Genomic DNA, 23,965 nt, shown 5'->3' with positions numbered 1-23,965 from the left:
CCCCCCTCACTCCTGCCCGAAGCCCTCCGTCTCCTCGATGGCGTAGAGGAGCTTCTCTTTCAGCTGCTCGATGCTCTTGTAGGGCGGCAGGTCCAGCCGGTTGAAGCTGTGGGGCAGAAGGGGCAACAGATGATCACGAAGCCCAGGCTCTCCCTCCCTGCCCTCCCCCCCCCCCCGCAGCCAAGAGAGGGGCCAGCTTACCACGTGTGGCTCCGGGGCAGCCACGTCTCCTTGCCCACTTTGTCAATGCAAAACTTCTGAGGCCCGTTGCTGCCTGCCGGGAGAGGGGGAAATGTACCGCTCTCACCCACCCCAGGCTCAGCCCTGCCAGTGGTCGCCTCGTGGGCCCCCACCCCGACCCGGGAAGGCAGTCAGCAGCAGGCCGATGTGTAGCTTGGACTTGTGGGCAATGCAGCCAGCCACCAATATCCCCCCCCCAAAACCTCAGGGCACACAGCCCAGCTCTGCTGCCCCGCACAAGGCCAGGAGGAGGTGGTACAAGAGCCCCAGGGGAAGGGCCCAGCAAGGCTCTCCAGCTCCCTCTATGTCCCTCCCGGACAACCGGTGGCCAGGAACCCCCCAGCCCAGTGAAGCCAGGCGGCACACGTACCAATCAGCTCTGCAAAGCCGCCCACGGGCAGGCGGCACGTCCCAGTCACAAACTGCAGCAGCCGGATTCTCTTCTCATTGTCCATCTCCTTGACCACCTGCAACCCACATGGGCGGGAGACGTCAGGCCTCCAGCCCAGAGAGCGGGGCCCAGGCAGAGGAGACGCCCAGAGGCCCTTTCGGCTTCCTGCTCCCTGCTCCACCGCCCCCCCCCCCCCCGGAGCCAAGGCGAGGAGGCCCACCTGCCAGAACCACTGGACCTGCTTGCTGTTTTTGCTGTAGTGCCGGTAGATGGTGTTCTTCTGCCAGTCGCTCAAGTCTATCTCTTGCATGCCGCACAGCATCAGCTGCAGAAGGAGAGAGGAGGCGGCCAGGCCTGAGAGAAGGGGGAGGGGGCAGCGGCTGACCTCTCTCCAATCAGCCCCTAAAGAGGGGCACCTGCCCATTGCCCCAAAACGACAGTGGCTTTTTAACAAACGTGGCATTTCTAATACTCCTAGGGACTTTATCGAAGAGGAGTGCAAAAGCAATGGAGTGACTGGCCAACACCCCAATGGGGTTGTGCTTCTGGGGCAGGAGGGGAGGCCCTGAGGCGGGGGGGGGGCTGACCTCCAGCTCCTTCTCGTCAAAGTAGCGCAGCCACTCCAGAGGGGCCACCTCGTTGAAGCCATCCAGGAAGGCCTTGGTCTGCTCCTCCACCCCGCGAGTGAATCGCCAGTCTGTCAGCAGCCTGCAGGGACAGCCCCGCCAGCGGTGAGTGCTCCCTGCCGGCCCCAGAGCTGCAGCCTTCCCACCCTCCTTGCAGGGGGGCTCCGGGCACAGAAGATGGGCCACATCCCTCCTTCACCACCCTCCGAAGGAGCCAAGCAGGGAGGGCTGGCTCTTCCCATCCCCATTTTGCAGAGGCTCCCAAACAAATCTGCCCACGGTCCAGTGGCAACAGGGAGCAGACCACCAGGGCGGGGGGAGGGAAGAGCCCCAGCCCAGCTCCTCAGACACTGCCCCCCCCCACAACACTCACATGATGTACTCCTCCTTGTTCTCCTCGGTGACCCGGAGGCTCTCTCCCCCCTCTTTCAGCTCATGGGTGGTCACCTGGCCCAAGATCTCCATGTCTTGGATGAAGTAGAGCTCCAGGCCACACTCCTCGAGGTTGTTCTCTCTGCAAGGGGCGGGGAGCACCGTGAGGAACAGCAGAAAGGAGGCCGGGGCAACCCCTGCCACAACCTCCAAGGCAGCCCAACCAGGCCCCAGCTGCAAAAGAGGCCACACGGAAGGCTGCCCTCCTGGAGCCAAGAGCTCGCCTTCTCCTACATCCTTCCCAAAGCCTGCTGCCCCCATGCCAGAGCACCAGCCATCCCCTGCCCCGCCCCCCCCCCCCCGCAGGCAACCGGCTTCCCTCTTCAGGGCCCTCAACGGCTTGCTGTTCCTCCTCTTCTGCCCAGGGCTTTGGGGGCACTCTGGCACCAACCCCGAGGGCTCTCTGTGCCCTGCCAGACAAGAAGCAGCGGAAGCCACCCCCGCCACACACACACACACTGTGGGCAACTGGCAAGCAACTGCAGCGGGCGCTGGCTGGGGGGCTGTAGCCCCATGTTGGGCACCAGGAGGCTGCCAATGCTGGGGTGCCAGGCCACACTTCCGGGCAGGGCTGCGAGCTGCCCTCCAGCCTCTGGCCTGGCCCTGAGGTGGGGAGGGAGGGAGGGAGGGAGGCTACTGACTTGATCCACATAATGGAGTTGTAGAACTCGGGGTCGATGGACTCCAGGTCCTTCAGGGTGGGCCGCTTGTTCAGCATCCGCTTGTAGAAGGGCAGCGTGAAGCCCGTGTCGATGAACTTGCCATGGTACAGAGCCTGCCAGGGAAAGAGACCCCTCCCCTCAGAGCAGCCTCAGGGGCAGCCGCCCCCCCCCCCCGCTCTAATCCTCACTCTGCCTCCAGAGGAAAGGTTCCCGGGAGGGGCCAGGCCCAGGGAGCACCAAGGCGGGGGGGGAGGGGGTGTCCACACAAGCCGTCCCCTCTGAGGAGCCACCCCCCCCCCCCCCGTTTCAGAGCCGCGTTTGTTCCAACAGCCCTGGGCGCCAGCCACAGGCCTGCCGATCCCAGCCAAGACAAACGCAGCCGGCAGCCGGGTGGTGAGTCATAGTCTGGGGCTGGGGGGGTGGGGGGGGAGAGCAGGGGAAGGATCTTCTAGGTGGGGAGATTTCCCAGCACCGCCCCCCACCCCAGGCTGAAGCAATCCAGGCCCAGAGAAGCCAGACGCTCCACGCGTGGGGCATTCTGGGGCTGGGCTGGGCACAGGGGGAGCTTCTGGCTGCAGCCCCCCACAGCCCTTCTAGCCAGCACTTCTGCCCAGAGGGGAGGGGCCAGGGGGAGCCTGTCCAAACCCAGAGGCAGAGAGGGAAACAGTCCGCCAAACCCTGTGGCTGCCCCCAGCCTCCGCTTGGTCCTCCAGGGGGAAGGAGGCAGCCCTCCTCTGTGCCTCCAGGAGGACCGGAAACATGCACAGCCAGGCTGGCTCTACAGCTTGCTCCCAGCAGGGTGGAAGCTGCCCCTCCAGCCCAGCCCCCAAATTCTCCCCTGTGCTCTCTGGATCCCGGAGCAGCCAGGTGGGTTTTGGAAAGAGCCAGCTTCCCAGCCGGAACTGCCTCTGAGCTGATCCTGCAAATGGGCTGAGCTGCAGGGTGAGGAGATTCCTGGTGCAGTTTTTCAGCTCCTGCAAAGCACTTTCTGTGTTGCTCGTCTGTCTGCAGCAGGCGAAAAGAGCCAGAGCCTCAGCCTGTGGCCTCAGGGGAGGAGCTTTCGGGAGTCTCTGCAGTCGCTTCTTCCTGAGACTTGGGAGCTCCTCTCCTGAGGCCACAGTCTCAAAGGTGCTGCTGGCCTCTGGCTCGCTCTTTTCCACTGCTGCAGACAGACTCACACGGGGACCCCCTGGCCCTACAGTGCAGGGATCAGATGCGGCTGGGACTGCTCTGGGAGGCGGGCCCAGGGGGGTGGGGGCGCAGCAGCAGTGCCTCAGTCAATGCCTCAAAGAGCACAAGAAGAGACTGACCTCCAAACCCTGCCTTAGTTTGGAACCATTTGATGCTAACTTCCCAGAGGCCGTTCCTGGGCTGAGCTGACACCCCGTGTCATGCTCCCTTCAGACTGACAGCCTCCCAAGAAGTAGCAGTGGCCTCCCACCCCTCTCCCCCCACCCCCGAAACTAGCTCACCATGGCGATGAACCGGCCAATGAAGCGGAAGTAGGTGAGGTGGTCGGGGTTGATGGAGGAGGCGGGGTTGATCTGGAGGCAGTAGTTGTTCTTGCCCGCGTACTCAAAGAGGCAGTACATGGGGTTCAGCACCTCGTGGGAGAGGAGGAAGAACCACTCCCTGCCAGGGAGCAAGAAGGAAGCACTCAGGGGGGGCCCAGCACGGCCTGGAGGGTGTCCAGGGAGCTCACGGTTGGTGTTCTCCTTCAAAGAAGGAGGGAGGGAGGGACGCCCCAAGGACCACCCGCCATTTGCAGGCCCCCCCAGCCCCAACCACACATGCCCAGACCCCCCCTTCAGCCCCCTCCTCTTGACATGTCCACGCAGGAAGGCCCGGCATCCCGTCCGTGGTTCTACCCTGTGGTAGAACAGCCTGATGTCACCTACCATAGGGTAAAACCACTGGCGGGACACAGAGAGACGCACTGGGGGGTCTCCGGAAGCCGAGGGAGCTGCAAACTGAGGGCTGGAACTTGCTGCGCTGGGGAGGCGACTCCTGCCCTCCAACCCCCTCCCGTCTGGCAGCCCAGGCCCACTCACCGGGCAATCCCCCCGTAATCCAGGCCCTCCTCCCCACGCATGATGATGTACAGCCGGCGGCGGAGGTCATACGGCTTCATGTTCATGATCTGGAAAGGCAGACAGAGAAGGCAAATAGCTCCTGGGCAGCTCAGGGACCCCCCTCCCCTCCCCCCCCCAAGTGAGACCTCACCTGCTGGAAGGAGTCTTCAAAGAGCGTCTGCCGTGAGACGCTGATCTTGACGTGGCTGGGCAGCGCGTTGGACTGCAAAGGGAGCACAGGTTGTTGTGACAGCCCTGGGAGAACAGCCCTGCAGGGCCCAGCTGAGCGGCTCTCGAACTCAGCGCCAGGCCTTCCCCAGATCCAGCCTCCTCCTGCTTGGCTCTGCCTGCGGAGCCTCCCTTCTTTCCACCAGTCCTCCAAGCACGTCTCCAGCTCCCTCTTAATGCCACCACTGGCTTCGCTGGCAGCCAAGTCCAGAATTCCATGGCTCACGAAGCAAAGGAGGGTCTCTTTGGGGCGACCTGCAGCTACTGCCCCACTGAGTGTCAGCCTTACGGGGAAAGGGGGAGAAGTCCCCTCTGGGCCATCTCTCTACCAGGCCTCTATTATGTCTCCCTTCCTTACCTGTCTCTTTTCTAAACTGCCCAAGTCCCAGTCTCTTCAGCCTTTCCTCACAGGGACAGTGCTGCAAATCCTGCCCCTCCCCCAATCACTGCACTTCCCCCAGATCTGCAATCTTGCTTTTGAAAGGCAGGCTCACAGAACTCCCCCCCCCACACACACACACACACATGCACACCGACCACTCACATGACAAAGGAAGCGGAACTGGTGGTATTTCCAGCGGAAGCTTCGGTCGTAGGCACCTGGGGAGCCCCCTTGCTTGCTCCTAAAACACCAAACGCCCCCTCCTCAGTTGGACCGCGGCCGTGCAAGGCAAGCCCCTCCCACCCCCATGCCTGCTGGGGAGGGGGCTCCTCCCAGGGGGGGCCCAGCAAGCACTCCCCATGTCCCAGGCCCCTCCGGCATCCCATGGCCCCCATCTGGAGGGTCTCCCTTTGGAGAGCCCAGCACTGCAAGGGAAGGGCGAGATGCCTGCACTGCAGGGCTGGCAAAGGAACCAGAAGACCCAAGGGGCAGGGACTCACCCAGACTCGAATCCAGGACGGGGGTCTTTGAAGGTGGTCGTGCGAGTGTTGTGGTCCACAAAGTAGCACACCCCTTCGCTCGTGTACTTCATCTCCCAGCCGGGCGGCAGTGCCGGTTCCTGGATCATCCTGGCGGAAGAAGACGGAGGGTTGGCGACTCCCCCTGCCCACGGAAGGGCCCACTCCCACCCCAAACGGGGGGTGCCGCCTCCACAGACTCCCTACCCCTGGGTGCGGGGATCCTCCCATTGTGTGGTGCGGGTGTTGTGATTCACAAAGTAGCCTCGCCCGTTGTCCTGCCGCTTTTCTGGAAGGAGAGAGAAGGCGCCCTCAGCCTTTCTGGCGGGACCCCAGTGCTGAGCCTCCCCACAACCGTGTGAGCAGTGGGCTCCCAGGATGGCGCTGGCTTCCCCCCGCCCCAAAGCCTGTTCTCTCGCCCTGGGCACACACACACACCAAAGCCCACCCCTCTCCTTTACCAAGACAACTCTGGCCCCAATCCCAGAGAGAGAAGGCTGCGCTTATGGCTGCAATGTGCAACATCTGCATAGTGCAAACTCACTTGAAGCCCCCGCCCCCTCCAGACTGCTTCTTCCCACCCGCCCAGTCACTCAACTCTGCCCCGTAACAGAGGGGGAGAGGGGAAGCCCTCCTGCTTCGCATGAACCCCTCAAGCTGCAAAGAGCGTACGGAATCAGACCCTCCTTGGTCCATCAAGGTCGGCATCGCCTACGCGGGCTGGCAGCTGCTCTCCAAGCTCTCAGGCAGAAAAGGCTCTTCTTCCACATCCTCCCCCCAACCACCTGGTGCTCTTAGCGGGAGGTGCTGCCAGGGACTGAAGCTGGAACCTTCTGCATGCCGAGGAGACACAGCCTCTCCCCGAAGGAATACCTGGAGCTGCCTTGGACTCATCCAGACCCCTGGCCCCTCAGGGCCAGCACTGGCTGCTCCCATTGCCAGGGCCTCAGGCAGAAAAGGGTCTCTCCCAGCCCCCTCTGCCTGAACCTTCTCGCTGGAGGTGGACCTGAACTCAGGACCTTCTGCCTGCCAAGCAGAGGTCCTCCCACTCAGCCACGGCCCTTCTTCCTCTCCTTCCCCCAGAATCACCCCTGCAGTCCCCCACGCAGCTGAGGAGCAACCCCCCTCCGCCTCCTCAGAACCCAGAGCGGCCAGCAGGGGACAGCCTGGCTCTGAGAACTTCTCCCAGGTCCCCCGCAGAGTGCAGCAGGCTTCTGAGCACCTGGAGAGCTATGGCCCCAGCCAAGGGCAGGGAGTCCCCAAAGGCTGAAGCCCCCCCCCTCTTGCAAAGAGCTCAGGGGGCTGGAGCATCTCGGTGGGAGCCCATTCTGGAGCAGCCAAGCACCCTCAGCAGGGCAGGGTGGGGGACGGTGCCCCCTCACTTCACGGTTGCGTCAAAGGCCGAGCACCCACTCCCCTCCTGCCAATGGGGGCAGCCCCCCTCCAAGGCCTTGGAGGCCCCCTCCCCTAGGGACTTCCTTTGCAGGGAACCAGGGCCCCCGGCCCCCCAGTCTCCAAGGCAAGATTCTCTCTTCTCACTCCCAGCACTCCACCCCCTTGTTCATCAGAACGCCTATCCCCATGCCCCCCCCCGCCCTTCCCCTTGGCAAGCAGCCCCACCCCCTGGCACCAGAAACCACCACCCCCCCCGCCAGCTCCTGCAACCCCAAGGGAGGAGGAGGGCTTCTTCCAAATTCCCAGCGGGGGGTGGGGGGGAGTCTGAGGCTAATTCGAGCTGGACCAGCATCTATGAGGAAAGCAGCACCATTCCCCCCTCCCCTCCCCCCACCATTTGTGTCACTTCAAGTCAGAACTAAACACCTTTGAAACTCCCCCCCCATACACACATCACACTGAAACTCTTGCTGTGGGGGGGGCTGTCATAGAAATCTCACAGCCTCAGCACGTCCCCTGTCCCCCGCCTCAATGCAGCTCATTCAGCTCCAGAGCACCAGGAGATTTCCTCTTTGGCCCCCTCCTCTTCTTCCTTCTCAGGAGCTCTGAGACAGAGGGCCAAAAGGCACCCTCTCCCCCACCCCAGTGTTTCTGGGTTTGGAAGTCAGGAAACATTCCCAGGATGAAGCCAGGTTTTGAACTCAGAGCCCAGGCAGGCCCTTGGGCCAATCTAGATGACTCAGGGAGTCCTAAACCTGACCCTGAAGGAGAGAGCAGGTGGAAGGGAGAGGCTACTTACCCCAGCCAGGAGGAAGGGGGCCGAGCGGGTCATTGTCGGAGGGGGCACCCGAAGACTAGAGGAGGCAAAGACAACCAGCATGGTGGTTACGAGCGGGCTCAGAGTGCCAGCTGCAGAGAGAGCAAAGCCCAGCGCTGAAGGTGGGTGAGTTGGGGCAGGGGCCCAGCGCTGGAGAGGAGAGGCCAGGCTGCTGCCCTGTGCTGGCCCTGGGGACTGAGAGCCCCACGCTGCTGCTGCCACTATCCCACGTCCAACCTCCTCCTCCAAGAACCACACACAAGAGGGGAAAAGTCTCGCAGGCTTTTCCAATGAAATCATTCCCACAAGCCTTGTCCACGCCCAGTGCTTCCTGGCTCGGCCGGGGGGCCGCCTGCCTCCCCCTCCCCCTTCCCAGCAGCAGCAGCAGCAGGCCGTGAAGCCCAGGCAGCCGGTGTGATCTCTCTCTCTCTCTCTCTCTCGTGCACGGCAGACTGAGGGCACATTCATGCCGCACAGACAGGCGTTTCCCCCCAGCCCCCCACCGGTCCCGTACAAAGCACCTTTATCCAGCCCAGGCAGCCCAGGCCCAGCCGGGGGACACACTTGGCGGGGGAGGGGGGGGCGGCTCTTCAGCAGCAGCACAGCTTGCGGGGGGGGGGGTCCTCTGTTGAAGGCACCGCAGAGGGAAGGGGCCAGGACTTGAGAGGCCCAAAGCCTCCCTGTGGCTCCAGGGGAAAACAGGAGGACTCCTCCTCCCCACCCCCCACAAGGTGCGTTTGGCCACCAGCTGCACTGCCCCCCCCCGTGAGAATGCTGGTTCTGGCCACACCAGAGCTGCCCCTCTGGCAAAGAGAACGGCTTGCGAACCCTCCGCTCTGAAGGCAGAGAAGAATTTGGGAACTTTCTCTGAAGTTCTCCCAGGGGCAGGGGGAAACACACTGCCAAGGCCGGCCCGGTGCCCCTGGAGCCTGCAGCCTGGGGAGAGAGATCGCAGATGGAAGCGGGCTGGGGGGGTGGAGAAGCAGCCAGTTAATGTGCCCCCCTCCCCTGAGAGCCCGGCGGGGTCCACCAGCATCAGGACGCTTCAGCAACCTCCAAAGCATGTCAGAAACTCAAATCCATCCATGGGACCCCGGCCCAGTCCTCAGGTACTGCTGTCCAAATCCTCAGGCACTTCCAGGGTGGCAATTCTCTTCCCGTCTGCCCTACTTTACAGGGTTGTGGTTGGGACAAAACGACAAAATGGGGGGTGGGGGGAAGCTGCCCGCAAGACCTTCAGCAGCTTTGAGGATAAGCCAGATAAAAACAACCACCACAGCACCCACACCCACACACCCCGCATTCATCACAAAAGGCACTCTTCAGGGGGTCATCTGTGGAAGCAGCCTTGGATGGGGGGGGGGGCAGTTGTGCAGAGGCCAGGCTCTCCCTCCCCCACCCCTGGAGCTGAGTGCCTCACGGGGGAGTCTTCTCTCCTGCTTCCGCTGGAATCAGGCCCCCCAACCCAGGGGCTTCTGTTTCAGCCCTCCTCCCCCCATGCAGGATGAGAGGGAGGGAGGGAGTCACAAAAGCCCTGCTGCAGCGCCCCTCCCTCACCTGGTAGAGGAACCTCTGGCTGAACTGCTGCATGGCCCCCTGGAGCTGGCTGCGCTGGCTCTGCCACTGTTGGTAGTTGCGCACGTACTCCGCGGTGGGGCGCTGCCAGGTGGTGGTGCGGGTGTTGTGGTCCACGTAGTAGCGCCTGCCCCGCGGATCCACCCGCTTCTCCCACCTGCACGGGGAAGAGAGGAGGACTGACCTCTCAGGCCTCAGGAGGGTCAGGCCTCGGCTGCTGGGCTTCTCTCCCTGCTCCTTGCAGCTTCTTCCCCCCTCCCCAGGGCAAGGCGGGTCAGAGGGCAGCCTCCTCGTGCTGCTTGGAATCTCCTGGAGCCCCAGAAACGCTCCTTCCCTGGCGGAGCCACCTACCCTGGGGGAAGGGGCCGCTCCCACGTGGTGGTCTTGGTGTTGTGGTCCACGTAATATACTCTCCCGTTCGGCAGCTCCCGCTGCTCCCACCTGAAGGAAAGAGGGGGGCAGTAAGCAGGGAGGGAGACTCTGGCACGGGCTCCACGTGCAACCTTTGCCACGACAGACACCTCGGGCCTAGCACTTTCTAGGACACAGAAATGGCTTCTGGCTCTTCCTGAACCCCCCAAGAGCCCTGTAAGGTAAGCACAGCCCCCCCCCCCCCAGCCGCCAGGCAAGCTTGTTCAGGGAGCAAAGACTCCAGGCCAGAACTCTCCCTGTCCTACTGTGCCGTTTCCAAGCAGGTTCACTGGGAGTTTGGGACCCCCAGCAGTCCCATTCAGGCCAGAAGCTATCAGAAGCGCAACCTCTGCTCAGCAGTGTGTGTGGGGGGGGGGGTGCGCACGCACACTTATTTTGCTTCAGCCAGCCAAAGAAAGAGGGCAAGACCAGGAGCAGTGGGGGTCTGGATTGGGCATCTCCAAGCTCTCACGGGGATTTCAAGCCCCTAAGGACTAGAAGCTTACTTTATTTTTTAAAACGTCTGAACACATATTCCCCGGTGCTGAATTCCTTGTGCCCCCCTCTAAGCCCTCCCTGCCCTCCTCCTGCCAGGGGCACGAGGCGGCTGCCAGCAAAACAGCAGCACGGAGGGAACCTTGCCGGCCAAGTGAGACGCCCGCCTTGACGTAAGGAACCGCAGCCCGCGCCGGCTGCCAGAGAGCATAATGCACTTCTTTGTGTGTGCGAGACGAGGCGCGAACTGGTGTACGCATGCTGCTGCTGCCGTGTTAATGAGGGCCGCCGCTGTCCTCGGTGCACAGCCCGCCGCTGATAGGAACCAGATGCAGGAGGAGGAGGCTGCTTTGCCCCCCTCCCGGCCCAGAGGGACCCATGGCTGGCTGCTGCTGAGGGTGTCGCGGGGGGGGCAAGTCTCTCCCAGGAGCCTGGATTCAGCTCCCCTTTCCCAGCCACTCCAACCCTGGGGGGAGGCTGAGGGCAGGCGGCAGGGCGGGAGAGCCAGGAGAACACTGCCAGCGACCCCCCACCACACCCCACCCCACAAACACAAAGCAAGCACTTTGTGCCCACTGAAAGAGAATGTGGCAAAACTGAAGTGGGGGGAGGAGTGGCTGAGCACCACCCCCCTGCCATAAAGAAGAGGTGGAGGAGGAGGGGGAGTGCGGCTGCCACGATCCACACACACGCCAGCCCCGGGGTGGGGGGAGAGGGTGGCTCCTTGCTCCATGCTGGGGCTGTGGAGTGGGAGCGGCCACTGGGCGCCCCCAGCCCTGAAGTGGGAGGGAAGGAGGGAGGCTTCCAGTGCCTCACCCACCTCCTGCTCCTCCCAGCCATCGGAGGTGGCCCCCCTCTGCACCCCAGGCAGAGTTCGGGAGGGAGAGGAAGCTGAGGGCGGGGGTGGGGAGCCGACCTCGCAGGGCTGTTGTTGTGAGGGGAAAATGAAGAAGGGGAGAGCCATCCTCTCGACTGTTTGGGGGTCCCATTGGGAAGGAGCGTGAGATGCGAGGCCGGGAGGCCCTCAGAGACCAGCAAGGGCTCGGGAAGAGAAGCCTTCAAGAGGCCACGCTCCCTTCAGCAGAAGCACCCAGTATCCGACCAAGAGAGCACCGACCCTTGAACGCTCCCCCCCCCCAATCACTGTGGTCTCTGAAGGGGCTGCTGGACTCAACATCTGGCAGCCCCCCCCACCCCCCGCTGACCAGTCTTCAGAACCCAGTCCCAAAACCTGGCCTCAGGGAACCCCTGGCCACACAGACCTGGCACGACTCAGGATGGGGAGGGGGCAGGTGGGAGCCCTTGCTGAGGAGAGCGGGGGAGGGAGCTTTGGGAATCACCCTCCTTCGGGGGAAAACTCTGCCCCTGAGGTGCTTCTGAGGGTCCGGAGTGCTCCACACACCTCTTTTCATCCTGACAGCAGCCCTATGTGGGGGGGAGCTGCCCTCCTGCCAGTGGGGTGAAGGCTGGGGGTGGGACTCCTCAGAGGGTCCCCAGAGGGGGTGCCATGGCAGAGGCCCTCTTTGGTTTGATGGCTTCTTCGCTGTCAGCCTTTTTCCCCAGAAGACAGGGCCACAGCCATTTGCCCTCTACACTCAAAGCGCACTCCTGAGGTCACCCTTGGGGACTCCACCTTCGAAGGGAGGCAGCCCACCCCGCTGGGACCCACTTACCCCGAGGGCAGCGTCTCCAGGGCCTGCACTGCCGGGGGGGACACCTTGGGCCCCAGAGGTGGGGGCCGGCTCCTCTGGTGCGGCAGGGTCGCAAGCAGGGCTCGGATCGGGGCCCACCGGCTGCTCCTCTTCAGCTTCGGGGGGGGGGACTGGCAGACTCTCCACTCGCTACAATACAGAGCAGGGCAGTTAGGGTGGGGCAGCCCCGAGGTCCACAGCAGCCTCCAGACCCCTCCTCTTCCCCGCCCCCCGGGCTGGCTGTGGGTCAGAGGCTTCCCGTGACAATATCTGCCTGCTCAATTCAACAGGCAGAGCGGCTCCCCCCCTCCAAAGGCAGCCTGGGTGCTGAAGCGGTGAGAGGGGCCGGGAGCTGCCTGACTTCCAAGGCAGGGAAGGGGTCTGGTCTCTCTTGCACGAGGCTCCCCCGGGGTGGTACCTGTGCCATTCACTGTGCCAGCCTGGCTCTTGTCCGGCTGTGAGTGTCCAGCTCTGGGGCTCTGTCCCTCATTCGCCAGGCTCTGCCCGGTCCCTCCAGCGACATGTCTGGGGCCCCTGCACAGGAAAGAGATGAGCGCTCACATGGGAGGCGGGGGGGAGCTCAGGCCAGGAGCTCACAGGAAACCTGAAAGATGCTACCCTGGCCTCGAGAGCCTCCATCAACGCCCCCCTTCCCCGGCAGTCTGCAAAAATGTGATCAAGTGGTTAGAGCATCAGGTTAGGATCTGGAAAACCAGGTTCAAATTTCCATGAGCTACAGAAGCTTGCTGGTTGACCCTAGACCAGTTGCGTACTCTCGGCCTCACAGGGTTACCTCACAGGGTTCTTTTGAGGATTAAAAGGAGAGGAGAATACTGCAAGGTCCGTTGGTTCCCCATTGGGGAGAAAGGGGGGGGGGGAGAAATGAGGTCCACAAGGCCATGCTCCTTTTGCATCACTTATGCAGATGTTTCAAAATGGGGGGGGGGCACACCAAAGCTCTGCCCAGCCCTCCTCTCCAACTTCTGAGGTTTCCTTAGATGTTGGGCTAGAGAATGCCAGGAAGAGCCAAGTCAGACGTGGAGCTCTGCCCCCAGCGCCCAGCCCAGCCTTTGCACAGAGCACGGATGGATGGTGTGTGTCGAATCCGCACAGCCCTGCAGGGGAGGGGGGAGCTACACCCACACGCCTGGCGACACAACCAGGAACTGCCCACGCGGCGTCTGTTTTCACACAGCCAGACAACACTGGCAACGTAGGAAAATAAGGGCCCTCAGCCCTGCAGGAGCATGCCCGATGCAAGCAGCATCCTTTCTGGCTCAGAATCCACAGAGGAGACACATCTGGGGCTGGGCGAGAGGAAGCCACAAGCCGCCCGTCCCTCCTGGGGGATAAACAAGGCCTGAGCCTCCTTGAGGGGTTTTTTTAGAAACCCAAACAGGCTGTTTCCAAAGCGCTGCTCCGAGCGACCGCCGAGCCGGCTGAAATTAGCCTGCCTGCCTTCCTACTTGGGGCTCCGGACTTGGCGCTGCCTTTTAATAGCTGTGTGGAAAGAAACCCAGCGTGGTCACATGTCGGAGACCGTGCCGAAGAGCTGCTTAAAATAGGAGCAGGGGGAGAGGTGGATCAGTGGGAACTGGCTCTGGGAGAAGACGGGGAGGCCAGCTCAGCTCAGCCCTGGCCCAGGAAGGACAGCCTCCCCAGCCCCAAAAGAGCCCCGCTGGCTCTACAACCAGGGCTCGGGGGAGCCATGCCTTCTGGGCAGGCCACAGGGGAAGGTGAGGGAGAGGGCCTGCCAGGATGGGCCTCTCCAAAGCGGCAAGGCAGCCCGGAAGATCAGAGGCCAGCAGAGCTCCCTGCCCTCCAGACTCCTTGAGGAGGCCTCTGCCTCGGTTTCCCTAGAGGGACCCCAGCAACAAGGCTGGGCAGCAGTTTGCAGAGGGCGGGTCACCCCCACAGAGAGAGGGAGGGGGCAGCACCCTGTGCCACACAGCTGAGAAATTCCTCCCCTCTGTGAGAAAAGGCAGGGGGGGGAGAGGGAGCCAAGCTGTGAATGCTTTTGTCTCAAGGAGAACAGCAGCCACACTGCCCTTCTCCTCCCCACCAACTCAGAACCCTTTTCCTTGCAGAAACTGTTGTCCAGAGCTGGAGGGAAGCCCCCCCTCCCTCCCTAGGGCCACAAACTGCGGCTGCCAGAAATGGAACCGCCCTGACCTGTGACAGTCTATCTTCAAGCAGCTGACATGACAACGAGAGGAAAGACATCTCTGGGCTGCCCTTTCCCCCTGCTGCCTCACTGCTCAGGGACAGAATTCCAACCTGGGCAGAGCAGGGCCCAACCCTGGCCGCACAAGCCTTCCCAAAGAGCCCCCCCTCCCCCACACAGAAGCCGCCTCCCCAAGGTGTTTTCTTCCCTGGGGAATTTTGCACCTCCCTGCCAAAGCGCTCGTGCCTCATCTCTCCCCACCAGAGAGCTCCCCCCTCCTCCCTTGAGGGGCTGCCAGTGGGGCGGGGGGGGGAAGGAGCTGAACGGATGGCCAGGGCCCATGAGATGCCCGTGGGTGCCAGCTGGCTAGCCCTGCCCTGCCCTTGCATGGCACCCATGAATCTCCCCCCCGACCCCCTCCCAGTCTGTGATGTTGGGGGGCTCCTCTCCAGCGCCTCGGCCTTGACAGGCCGAAGGGCCTCCTCTGAAACTGGGCCGCGCCCGGCAGCCGCCAAGCTTTGTGTGGGTCTCTGGGCATCTCGGAGGAACAGAATTAGCAGAGTTGTCATTTTTTGAAAAGTCAACTTCACCCTGGGGACTTTAAAGAAGTTCCGAAAACTGCAAGCAGCCCCGGGGTGAAGGCAGCTTTTTCACGGGGGGAGAGTGAGGCTGAGCAGAGCTTCCCAAGGCGGATTCATGGAGACGGGAGGCTCCAATCCTGCAGAAGCAAGTGGTGCAGGAGGCAGTCTGGACAAGCACACCACGAAGGCAGCCAAATGCCCTCCACTCACTCAGCCCTTCGGCCCATCAAGGTCAGAGGCGTCTAAGCCTGGCACCAGCTCTTCGGAGTCTCAGGCAGAGGCCTTTCCCGCCACCTCCTGCCCGGTCCCTTCTGCAAAAGGTGCCCCTGTCAGGAGGGCAAGGAGCACAACTTGCAATTAGGGGTTTCGGTTATGAGCGGAAAGGTACTGGCTGGGTATAAGGGAAAAAGCTGCAGCCAGAGATGTTCAGCGGTGGAATGAACTGCCTCAGGAGGTGGGGAGCTCCCCCCCCATACTGGCAGTCTTCAAGCAGCGGCTGGATGAACCCTGGTCAGGGATGCTCGAGGCTGATCCTGCATGGAGCTGGGGGTTGGACTAGATGGCCTCTAGGGACGCTTCCCACTCTGTGACTCTAACTGGAGATGCCGCCAGTGACTGAACCTGGGACCTCTGGCATGCCGAGCAGAGCCTCTGCCTCTGAGCCACGGCTCCATCTGTATGACGCTCCCTGGGACAGGAAGGCGAGGCCGGAATATGGAAGCCTGAGGCAGATGGCTACAAGAGGCAGCAGCTTCAAGCCCGGAGCGCTGCAAAGGGGGCCCAGGAAGCCACGCAGGGGCTCAGAGAAAAGCCAGCCAAAGATGGAGGGGGAGAGGCAGCCCCGACAGGAGTGGGGCTCTTCCCGCTCTGGATCCCTTACCTGGCCCTGTTCCCCAAGCCGCTGGTGCGAGGGGTCTGGCTCCGGCCCTCTGGCGAGGAGGAAGCCACGCCCCCCGGAGGCTCCCTGTCGCTTGGTGGGCACCCTGGAGGAACGAGGCGGAGACACGGTCAGGAGGAGATGCAGGGAGGCCAGCAGCCCCCGCCCCAGAGAAGGGCCGAAGAGCACTGGGAGCACCTTGGATCCAGCCCCCTTCTGCCCTCCCGGCCTGGCACGGGGAACTCACCCTCTGCCACGAGGCTGCCATTGGGCACGCTGCACCCCTCGATGGCAGGCCCCTCCAGGAAGACGGCCACCTCCCCTCCGGAGACCAGGCTGCCTTTCTGCTCCATTTGCAGGGCCAGGCCCAGCGGCTTGTTCCCCCCTGCAAGGGTCAGAGTGCGAGGAGAGGAAGGTCACACATGGCCCCAAAAAGCAGGGCTGCAGGGGCTGACTGCCTCTCCCGGGACAGCTGGCCCGCTGGGAGAAGGGCTTGGGTTCCAGCCCTGACACACACACACACACACACACTCCCATGAGCTGGCTGGAGCCATCCTGGAGCCGACGGGTGGCCCCCACATTGGGGGGGGGCGCAGAATGGCCCCTCAGCAGCTGGCTCCCATAGGGCTGCTGTCATCGAGAGGCAGAGTCTCTTCTCAGCCAAGCTGAACCTGAGCAGCCCCTCGGGGCCCAGCAGCCCTGGACTGGAGGGCAAGGGAGCAGGGTGCAAATCCTGCTCCACACAAGGACCTCCTATGGTGGCCTGCAAGCCCCCCCCCCCATCTGCTTGAGGTGAAACAGTCATGCTCATAAGAACCCCTGCCTTTCCCTGGACAAGCACCCGAGGTGGAGAACTCAGCTGCAGAAGGAACTCCAGACTGGCTGCTCTGGCCTGGGCAAGCGCCAGCATCCCAAGAGAGCCCCCACCTGAAGGGGTCTGCAGGCCACCGGGGCCCGCTTGGGGAGGCCCCACAGACCATGCGGCCCGCCCTCAAAGCCCCCACGCCAGAGCCAGGCACGCTCCTCCGGCTCTCCGCCTGCCGCTTGCCCAGCGCTCCTTCAGGCCGCGGCTGCTGCTGCTGCGGGCCACACAAGCCCTCTTTGTCCCCAGCCAAGAAAAAGGTGTTGTGTGTGTTTCCAAGCCAGGCGAGGGAGCGGCCTTTGCCCTCCCCCCCACTTCCCTTAAGAAAATAAACACTCGGGAGCCCCTCTGCCCACGGCCCTGCCCAGGCGCCCGCACAAAGGCCCCGTGTGTCCACCAGCCGCCTGTTCTGCTTCGGGGAAGGGGCAGCCTCTGCCCTGAAAGAGCCCTCAGTGCCGCCCCCCTCCCTCCCTCCCTCGGTGCAGCACAGGGAACTCCCAGCCGGGCCAGGAGGTGGATCCGCCGTCTCCCCCACTCAGCCCTCTCCAGGCAAGAGACAGGCTGCCCGGCTGCACAGCCAAAGGGACAGGGAAGAACCTCAAAGTGAGGGAGAGGCAGCTGGCAGCTCTCGCAGGAAGAGAGGCCAGGCATGGGGGGCTGCAGCAAGACCCCCCGTCAGCTTCCCTTCTGAGTCCCAGAGTTGCAGCTCCCTGGCTGGGGCAGGGCACCCCGGGCCTGCCATCCTGCCTTGCGGGAAGAGCCGCCTGGGCCTCTGGCTTCCCCCCATGCAGGGAGCCAAGGAGCACCCAGGCACAGGCCAGCCAGGACTTCCACCTGCAGGCCTCCCAGAGGAACAGAAAACCAGCCTCTGGGGGGGGGGCTCTTCTGCCCCTGACTTCCCCATGGAAACAGAGAGGGGGGGGGGTCCTGACCGTTGCAACCCCACGGTGCCTGCAAGCTCCCACTGCGGGGCGGGGGATTGGGGGGCCTTGAGGAAAAGGGCTCCTGGAGAAGGTGAAGGAGGCCAGAAAAGGAGGCCTCCAAGCTGAAGGGCTCCAAGACGCTCCGGGGGAGCCACACTTTCTGGCCACGAGGCAAGGACACTGCTGAGGGAAAGACCACCTGCTCAGCCCCACCACAGCCCGGCCTCCAAGGGGGGGGGGGCCTCCAAAGCAGCAATGCAGCCTGGAGGCCCAGGGGATCCAGAAGAAGAAAAAGAAGATATTGGAGTTATATCCCACCCTCCACTCTGAATTTCAGCGTCTCAGAGCAGCTCACAATCTCCTTTATCTTCCTCCCCGACAACAGACACCCTATGAGGTGGGTGGGGCTGAGAGAGCTCTGACAGATGCCGCCCCTTCAAGGACAACTCCTGAGAGAGCTATGGCTGACCCAAGGCCATTCCAGCAGGTGCAAGTGGAGGAGCGGGGAATCAAACCCGGTTCTCCCAGATAAGAAGATAATGATGATATTGGATTTATATCCCACCCTCCACTCTGAATCTCAGAGTGGCTTATAATCGCCTGTATCTTCTTCCGCCACAACAGACACCCTATGAGGTGGGTGGGGCTGAGAGGGCTCTCACAGCAGCTGCCCTTTCAAGGACAACCTCTGCTAGAGCTCTGGCTGACCCAAGGCCATTCCAGCAGCTGCAAGTGGAGGAGTGGGGAATCAGACCCGGTTCTCCCAGATAAGAGTCAGCACACTTCACCACCACACCAACCTGGCAGGGGCTGGGAGAGGCCACTGAACAGAACAGGGCCAGTGAGGGCAGCCCAAGCATGGGCTAGAAGCCCCCCCAGGTGCCCCCAAGGTCCCAGGGAAGGGCCAGTGCTCAGAGGCAGCCACACCAAGGGCTTTCTGCAGAGCTCCTCAAAGGCCTCCAGCTTTACTGCTCCTGGCAAGCCATCGATGCTGCAGAGGTTTCCCCCACCAGGAAACTGCAGACTCTCCAGGGTGGTTTGATGGACTGCAGCACAGCCTATCCCCCTGGGTGGTGGGAAGGAAGGGAGAGCCATCCTGGAGGGCGGTGCCGGGAGGGGCAGGGGAGGGGAGGGATGCTGCTTCGCCAGCCAGCCTCTCCTGCTGCCTTGCACCGAGCCCAGCAGCCCGAGGGGACCTGCTGCTGCCTTCCAAGGTGGGCCGAGGCTCCAACCTGGCTTCAGCTGCCGCTCCCTGGGACGCCCCTAACTCCCCGCATGGGACCAGGGCTGAATGCTTCGCAGCTGCAGCAGCTCAGCCCAGGGCACAGCAGCCAAAGAGGGAGCCGTCCTCGGCTTTGGCGGGAACTGGGGGAAGGAAGGCTGCCTGAACAAGAGCCCCTTGCAACTTGAGAAGGGGGGGGCAGGGGGCTGGGTTGCAGCAGGAGCAGGCAGAGAAGAGCTGCCTCATTCCTCCCCCCCCCCTCATGAGTGTGGTCAGGCTTGGGGTTTGGGTGAGGCCCCCTCCCTCTCCCCAGTGGCCTCCTTTGCCGCTTTCCCGCCAGCAGGGACAGGAAGAGGGCCCTGCTGCTCCTCCCCCCCCCCCCTGCAAGACCTACACTCGGCTCCCCTCCAGGCAGGCCCAGGAACAAAGGGCCCCTTTCTCGGGCAGAGCCGCAAATGAGGTGTCTGACAGGGGCGCCTCCTCCAGACAAGCGGGGAGCTGACTGCCTCCCATTCAGGGCCTTTTGCTTTGCCTCCCCACCCCCCCAATCTAGCACCGTGGGGCAGCCCTGGCAAAGCATGGAGGAGGAGGAGAGACTCGGGTTAGAATCCACCCCTGGCTTGGGGGCTGCACAGCCCATGGCAGAAGCTGCTCTAGCAGCCCCCTCAGGCCACGGGGCCCAGAAGCCCACCCCCACGAAGGCCTCTGCACTGCCCCCCTCCCCCCCACGGGCCTCTCAGGCAGGCCACCGACACAGCTGCTCACCTGGGGCCTTGGTGCAAGCACAGACCCATTCGGATGGGGAGACAAGTGCCCCCGGCTGAGGCAGCCCCCCCCCCGGCTCTTGTCAGGGCTTCCAGGCAGAGAGAAGCAGGGAATGGGCGGCTGTCCCACACACACCCCTGCCCCCCCCCCCCCCGCTGCATCTCCCAGCAGAGCCCCAAAGGCAAGTCCTGGCCAGGCACCCCATGGGCTCCGCAGAGAGGCTGCAGCCAGAGCCAGGGAAAATTCCGTCCTTCAGGGGCTCCAGCCAAGCCTTTTCCATTGGCTCCCTCCACTGCCCTGGGCCTCCTCAAAGACTCCTTGTGTCCGCGCACAGAACAGCGCTCAGGGAGGCAGCCGGGTGGGGCAGGACCCCTCCCCTCCACAGGCAGCCTCTGCAGTGATACCTCCCCCCCCCGCCAGCCTAGGCTGCCTCCTGCTCTAAGGCCCCCCCGCCACTTCCTTCCCCCCATCTCTGCACCAAGGGCCCTGAGGTCCAGCTCCAAGGGGCAGGGGACTCGACGCCAGCAGGCCTCCCCCATAAGCAGCGGGACTCTGCCCTGGGAAGTGAAAGGCCCTTGCTGAGAGACCACCCCCCCCCACCGCCTCCAGCCCCCTGAACAGCAGCGGCAGCTACCAGGGGGCCACGCTTGTGACCACGAGGGGCAGCAGCCAGCCAGGGGCTCTCTCCCTCCAGAGCACACCGGCAGCCCTGAGCGCCCGACAGGCCGCCCAGCCGCTCACAATGAGGCCTTGTTCCCTCTGGAGGCCACGGGCCACTCCCACCAGGCAGGCAGAGCAGGGGAGCCAAGGCCCAAGAAGAGGGCGTACCTTTCCCCTTGCGCTGCTGCTGCTGCAGGCTGGAGAGGCTGACGGAGGCCGTGCCAAGCAGCTCATTCCGGAGGGTGTGGCAGCTCCACAGCTTCACGTCGAGGTGGCTCTGGGCCGTGACGTTCCTGGAGACGGGCAGAGAAGAGGCCAGGCAGGTGACGCCACAGCCAAGCAGAGAAGATGGGAGGCGGCAGTGGCCCGCTAGGCGCTTCCCCGGGTTTGTGCCTGGCTCAAGAATTCACAGACCTACACATGGCTCCTTGGAAGTGCCACTTTTCCTCCTAAGGGGGCTGACCAGTCCTTGAGGCTCTGTTGGGTTGCCCTCCCCAACTGGCACAGACGCCTCCACCACACCTCCCAAGCTCTGCGGCCCTGCCCCCCCCCCACCTGCAACCTTTCCCCTCTCACCTCCTCCACTGCACCCACCTGTGACCTTTGCCCCTTGAACTGCACCACCTTTAGCCATCCAGTGGTTCCCTGCTCCCTGCAGCAGCTGCTGGAGCCTGGAACTGCCTCCTGGAACCCCAGCCTCACATCGCCTCGACCTCCCCTTGCTCAAAACCCACCTCCTCTGTGCAGCCTCAGCGCATGTCGCTCCAAGGGCACAGGCATCCTGCCCATGCTGCCCCCCTCCCCCTCCCTCATGACCTGCCCTGCCACCATGAGCCATGCCAATAGGGGGCTCTGACAATATCTTATGCCCCCCTGCCAGGCCTGGGATAATGCCCACACTTCAGCCTGCCTGCAGAATATTCCCCTTCTCCACAGCTGCACCCACTCTGGCCAGGCCGAGTCCACAAGGGAGACCAGAGCTGCTTCCCCGCCCCCCCGCCCCCGCCCTTGCAGGTCCTTACAGCATGAGGCTTTCGTTCCAGAGCACCTCGGAGCTCCCAATCCGTTTCCCCGTTTTCTTGGTCTCACTGCTGAGCCCATCGGCTGCCACCTCCACAAAGAAGTTGACCCGAGACTGGCGGCCATGCACCTTGGGCTTTGCCGACACCACTGGGAAGAGGAAGTGCACAACTCAGGGGCTGGGCCATCCCTCTGGCATCCGTGCAGCACTTGGGAGAGGGCCAGGAATGATGCCATTTCCACCCGAAGGGCCTCTGCTTCCTGAGGAGGCTCCAGCCCTTGTACCAGCCCAAGGCTCCACGGGCCCCGAGCACTCGGGCCTGATAAACTGAAGCCGCCATGCACAAGGCTGGGAAGTGGAGTGTTGCACCATTGCCTAGACACCGGCCAAGTCTTCCATCTCAGAAGCTGAACCAGGAAAGGCTCCTATTTGGGGACCAGGAACCAGCCCAGCTGGGAACTCCAAAGGCAGAGCTGATGCTGTTTGGTCAACCGAAAGGAGACCCGACCCCCCCCTTCCAACATACACACACACGTCCAAGAATAAAGTAAGAGTCCAGCAGCACCTTTAAGACCAACAAAGTTTTATTCAGCTTTTGTACACATGCACACTTCATCAGACAATGGAACGGGGTACAGTAAGCAGAGCTTCTTATAGCTGGTGGGCAGTGGTTAAGCAAGCAAAGTGGTACAAAGTTAGAATCCAAGGGCAAAATAGTGAAATGAACAAACTGAAAGAACGTTTGGTCTGGAGAGGTTTTGCGTGGGGAACCAATAAATCAGCAACATGTCAGGATGGGAGAATGATGGTGAGAGTGTCATAAGGCAATAAAAGCTGTCTGCTAACTGCTCTATTGCTTGCAAGGCTGAGTTTGCATTTTTAACCACTGCCTTCCAGCTATGAGTAGTTCTGCTCACTGCACCGCGTTCCATGGTCTGATGAAGTGTGCGCGACACGGAAACTTATCTTCTGAATCAAACTTGGCTGGTCTTCAAGGTGCTGCTGGCCTCCTGCTTCTGTTCTACCGCTTCGGACCCACAGGGCTGCCCGCCTGGATCTCTCCCATAAGCCCAAGTGGCGGGAGCCCCCTGGTGGTGGACAGTGTGCACTGCTGCCCACAAGCAAAAGGGCCTCCCCAGCAGCTGCCCCACCACTGGAGGTGCAGAAGGGTCAAGTAGGAGCCCAGCAGCGGGATCTCCACCACCAGCAGGAGTGCCCTCCCAACAGAGGAATCAGGATTCAGCCGGGTGGTGGGAGGAGAACAGCCTTGCTGGCAAGTGAGGTGTTTCTTGCTGGTTCATAGTGAGCCAGGAAACGAAATGCTCCCTCCATGTTGTAGCTATGCGGAGGGAGCAGAAGGTGGCTGAGAAGTCGGCCTGCTTCTGACACGGACTCCAAAGCTGCCCCATTCAGCCAGGGTTCGAGGTGCCCCAAGTCAGGGGCAGACGGCTGGCAACCTGCGCCTCACCTGCCCAGCAAAGTGACAAACGCAGCCCGCTTCTTCTCTTGCCACCCCTCCAACCTGCCAGCTACCTGCAGGCCACCCTCACAAGCCCCACCCGTCAAGAGGAAGGCCAGCCACTGGCCCTTCTGCAGGCTTCTCCCCTCTTCTTCTGGCACAGCAGGATGGGATGCCTTGGACAGCAACTTTAGCTGCTCTGGAGTGAAACCAAAGTGAAGCAAGCAGGCTTGCGTATACTGAACCTGTGGCGTTGTGGTTGGGGGAGGAGGCATAACCCAGCAGCACATTCCCCTACCCAAGCCCAGAGGGTTACCCCTTGAGGGCTCACCTTTTACAGTAAGTAGAGACTTCTCTCCCGGTGCAGCCGCAGAGGCCATTTCATCATTGGGAGCCTAAGACACACAGACTGGCAGCATTAGGTGGTTGGCAGGGAGAACTCAACACACCTGGAGCATCAGCACCAGGAGAAGACTTACGAAGAAGGTGACCCTGCACTGCAACGTGAGCTTTGCTCCTCATCCACAAGGGCCTGGCCCCTCTTGCTACACCCAGGACACAGGCAAACATGCAAGAAGCTGCTCTAGACTGGATCAGCCCCTTGATCTGTCCCTTGGCAGTGGCTCTCCAGGGTCTTAGGCTGAGGTCTTTCACCTCACCCACTGCCTGGTGCTTTCAAGCTGGAGATGCTTCCAGGGGTCACACTTGGGATCTTCTGCATGCAAAACAGAGGCTCTATCACTGAGCCACGGCCCCTCACCCAAGTGCGAGCATGCACACGAACACACAAAGCTGCCTTCTACTGAATCAGAGCCTATCAAGATCAGCATTGGCTATCCAGCCTGGCAGTGGTTCTCCAGGGTCTCGAGCAGAGAAAGGTCTTTGACATTGTCTACTGCCAGTCCTTTCAACTGGAAATGCTGCCAGGGATTGAAGTTGGCACCTTTTGCATGCCAAACAGATGCTCTGCTACGGACTCATCCCAGGCACCATCGAAAGCCCCCGATGCAGCCCAGACGCCCTGATTCAAGGCCTTAAACAAATCTTGGGGTTTTAACTCGTGCAGAGGGCACAACCCTAAACGAAGCAACAGCTCTGTAGGGAGAAAAGACTTCCCGCAGAGGTCCAGCAAAGCAGTTTCCCTTCACTGTGCAAGATGACACATGGAAGGAGCAAAGACCTGGTGGCCACGCAGCTCAGCAAACATTAACTAAACAAGGAAGCTTTGCCCTTGGCTCATCACAGCCAAAGATTCCAGAGGGCGAAGCAAAACTCTCCTCGGTGCGCAAAGCCAGTCAAGGAGGGGAGCAGAAGCCACTGCCCCCCCACTCTCGCATGCACTGCAGCCCAGGTGGGCAGGGAGGGAGAGAGAGAGTGGCCTGGCAGAGCGCCCTGTGCTGGGGGCACCGAGTCTGGCAAGAGCCCAGCCTACTGGGGAGTAGATCCCTGCCCAGCCCCTCCTTGCTGCTCTTTCCCCAGCTGGGCACCCGTCAGGG

At 62.4% G+C, this 23,965-nt stretch overlaps 1 protein-coding gene across 1 annotated transcript; it reads right to left on the bottom strand.

The window, feature by feature from the left end:
• On the bottom strand, positions 1–22,864 carry WWP2 (WW domain containing E3 ubiquitin protein ligase 2). Its single transcript, XM_060254143.1, is given in 24 exon segments — positions 1–106; positions 202–274; positions 611–707; positions 852–956; positions 1,219–1,339; positions 1,631–1,771; positions 2,331–2,464; positions 3,824–3,983; positions 4,403–4,491; positions 4,575–4,646; positions 5,196–5,274; positions 5,534–5,662; positions 5,759–5,840; positions 7,746–7,800; positions 9,321–9,495; positions 9,690–9,779; positions 11,918–11,979; positions 11,981–12,081; positions 12,354–12,469; positions 15,561–15,663; positions 15,805–15,942; positions 20,158–20,282; positions 21,012–21,159; positions 22,801–22,864. Coding segments are annotated over 24 exon segments (2,544 nt in total). The 5' UTR covers positions 22,850–22,864; the 3' UTR covers positions 1–6.
• Positions 22,865–23,965: the final 1,101 nt, after the last annotated feature.

This window comes from Heteronotia binoei, chromosome 14, assembly GCF_032191835.1.
Source record: "Heteronotia binoei isolate CCM8104 ecotype False Entrance Well chromosome 14, APGP_CSIRO_Hbin_v1, whole genome shotgun sequence".
NCBI lineage: Eukaryota > Metazoa > Chordata > Lepidosauria > Squamata > Gekkonidae > Heteronotia > Heteronotia binoei.
Note: the sequence above shows the minus strand (reverse complement) of the source record. Positions and strands in the feature narration are given on the sequence as shown.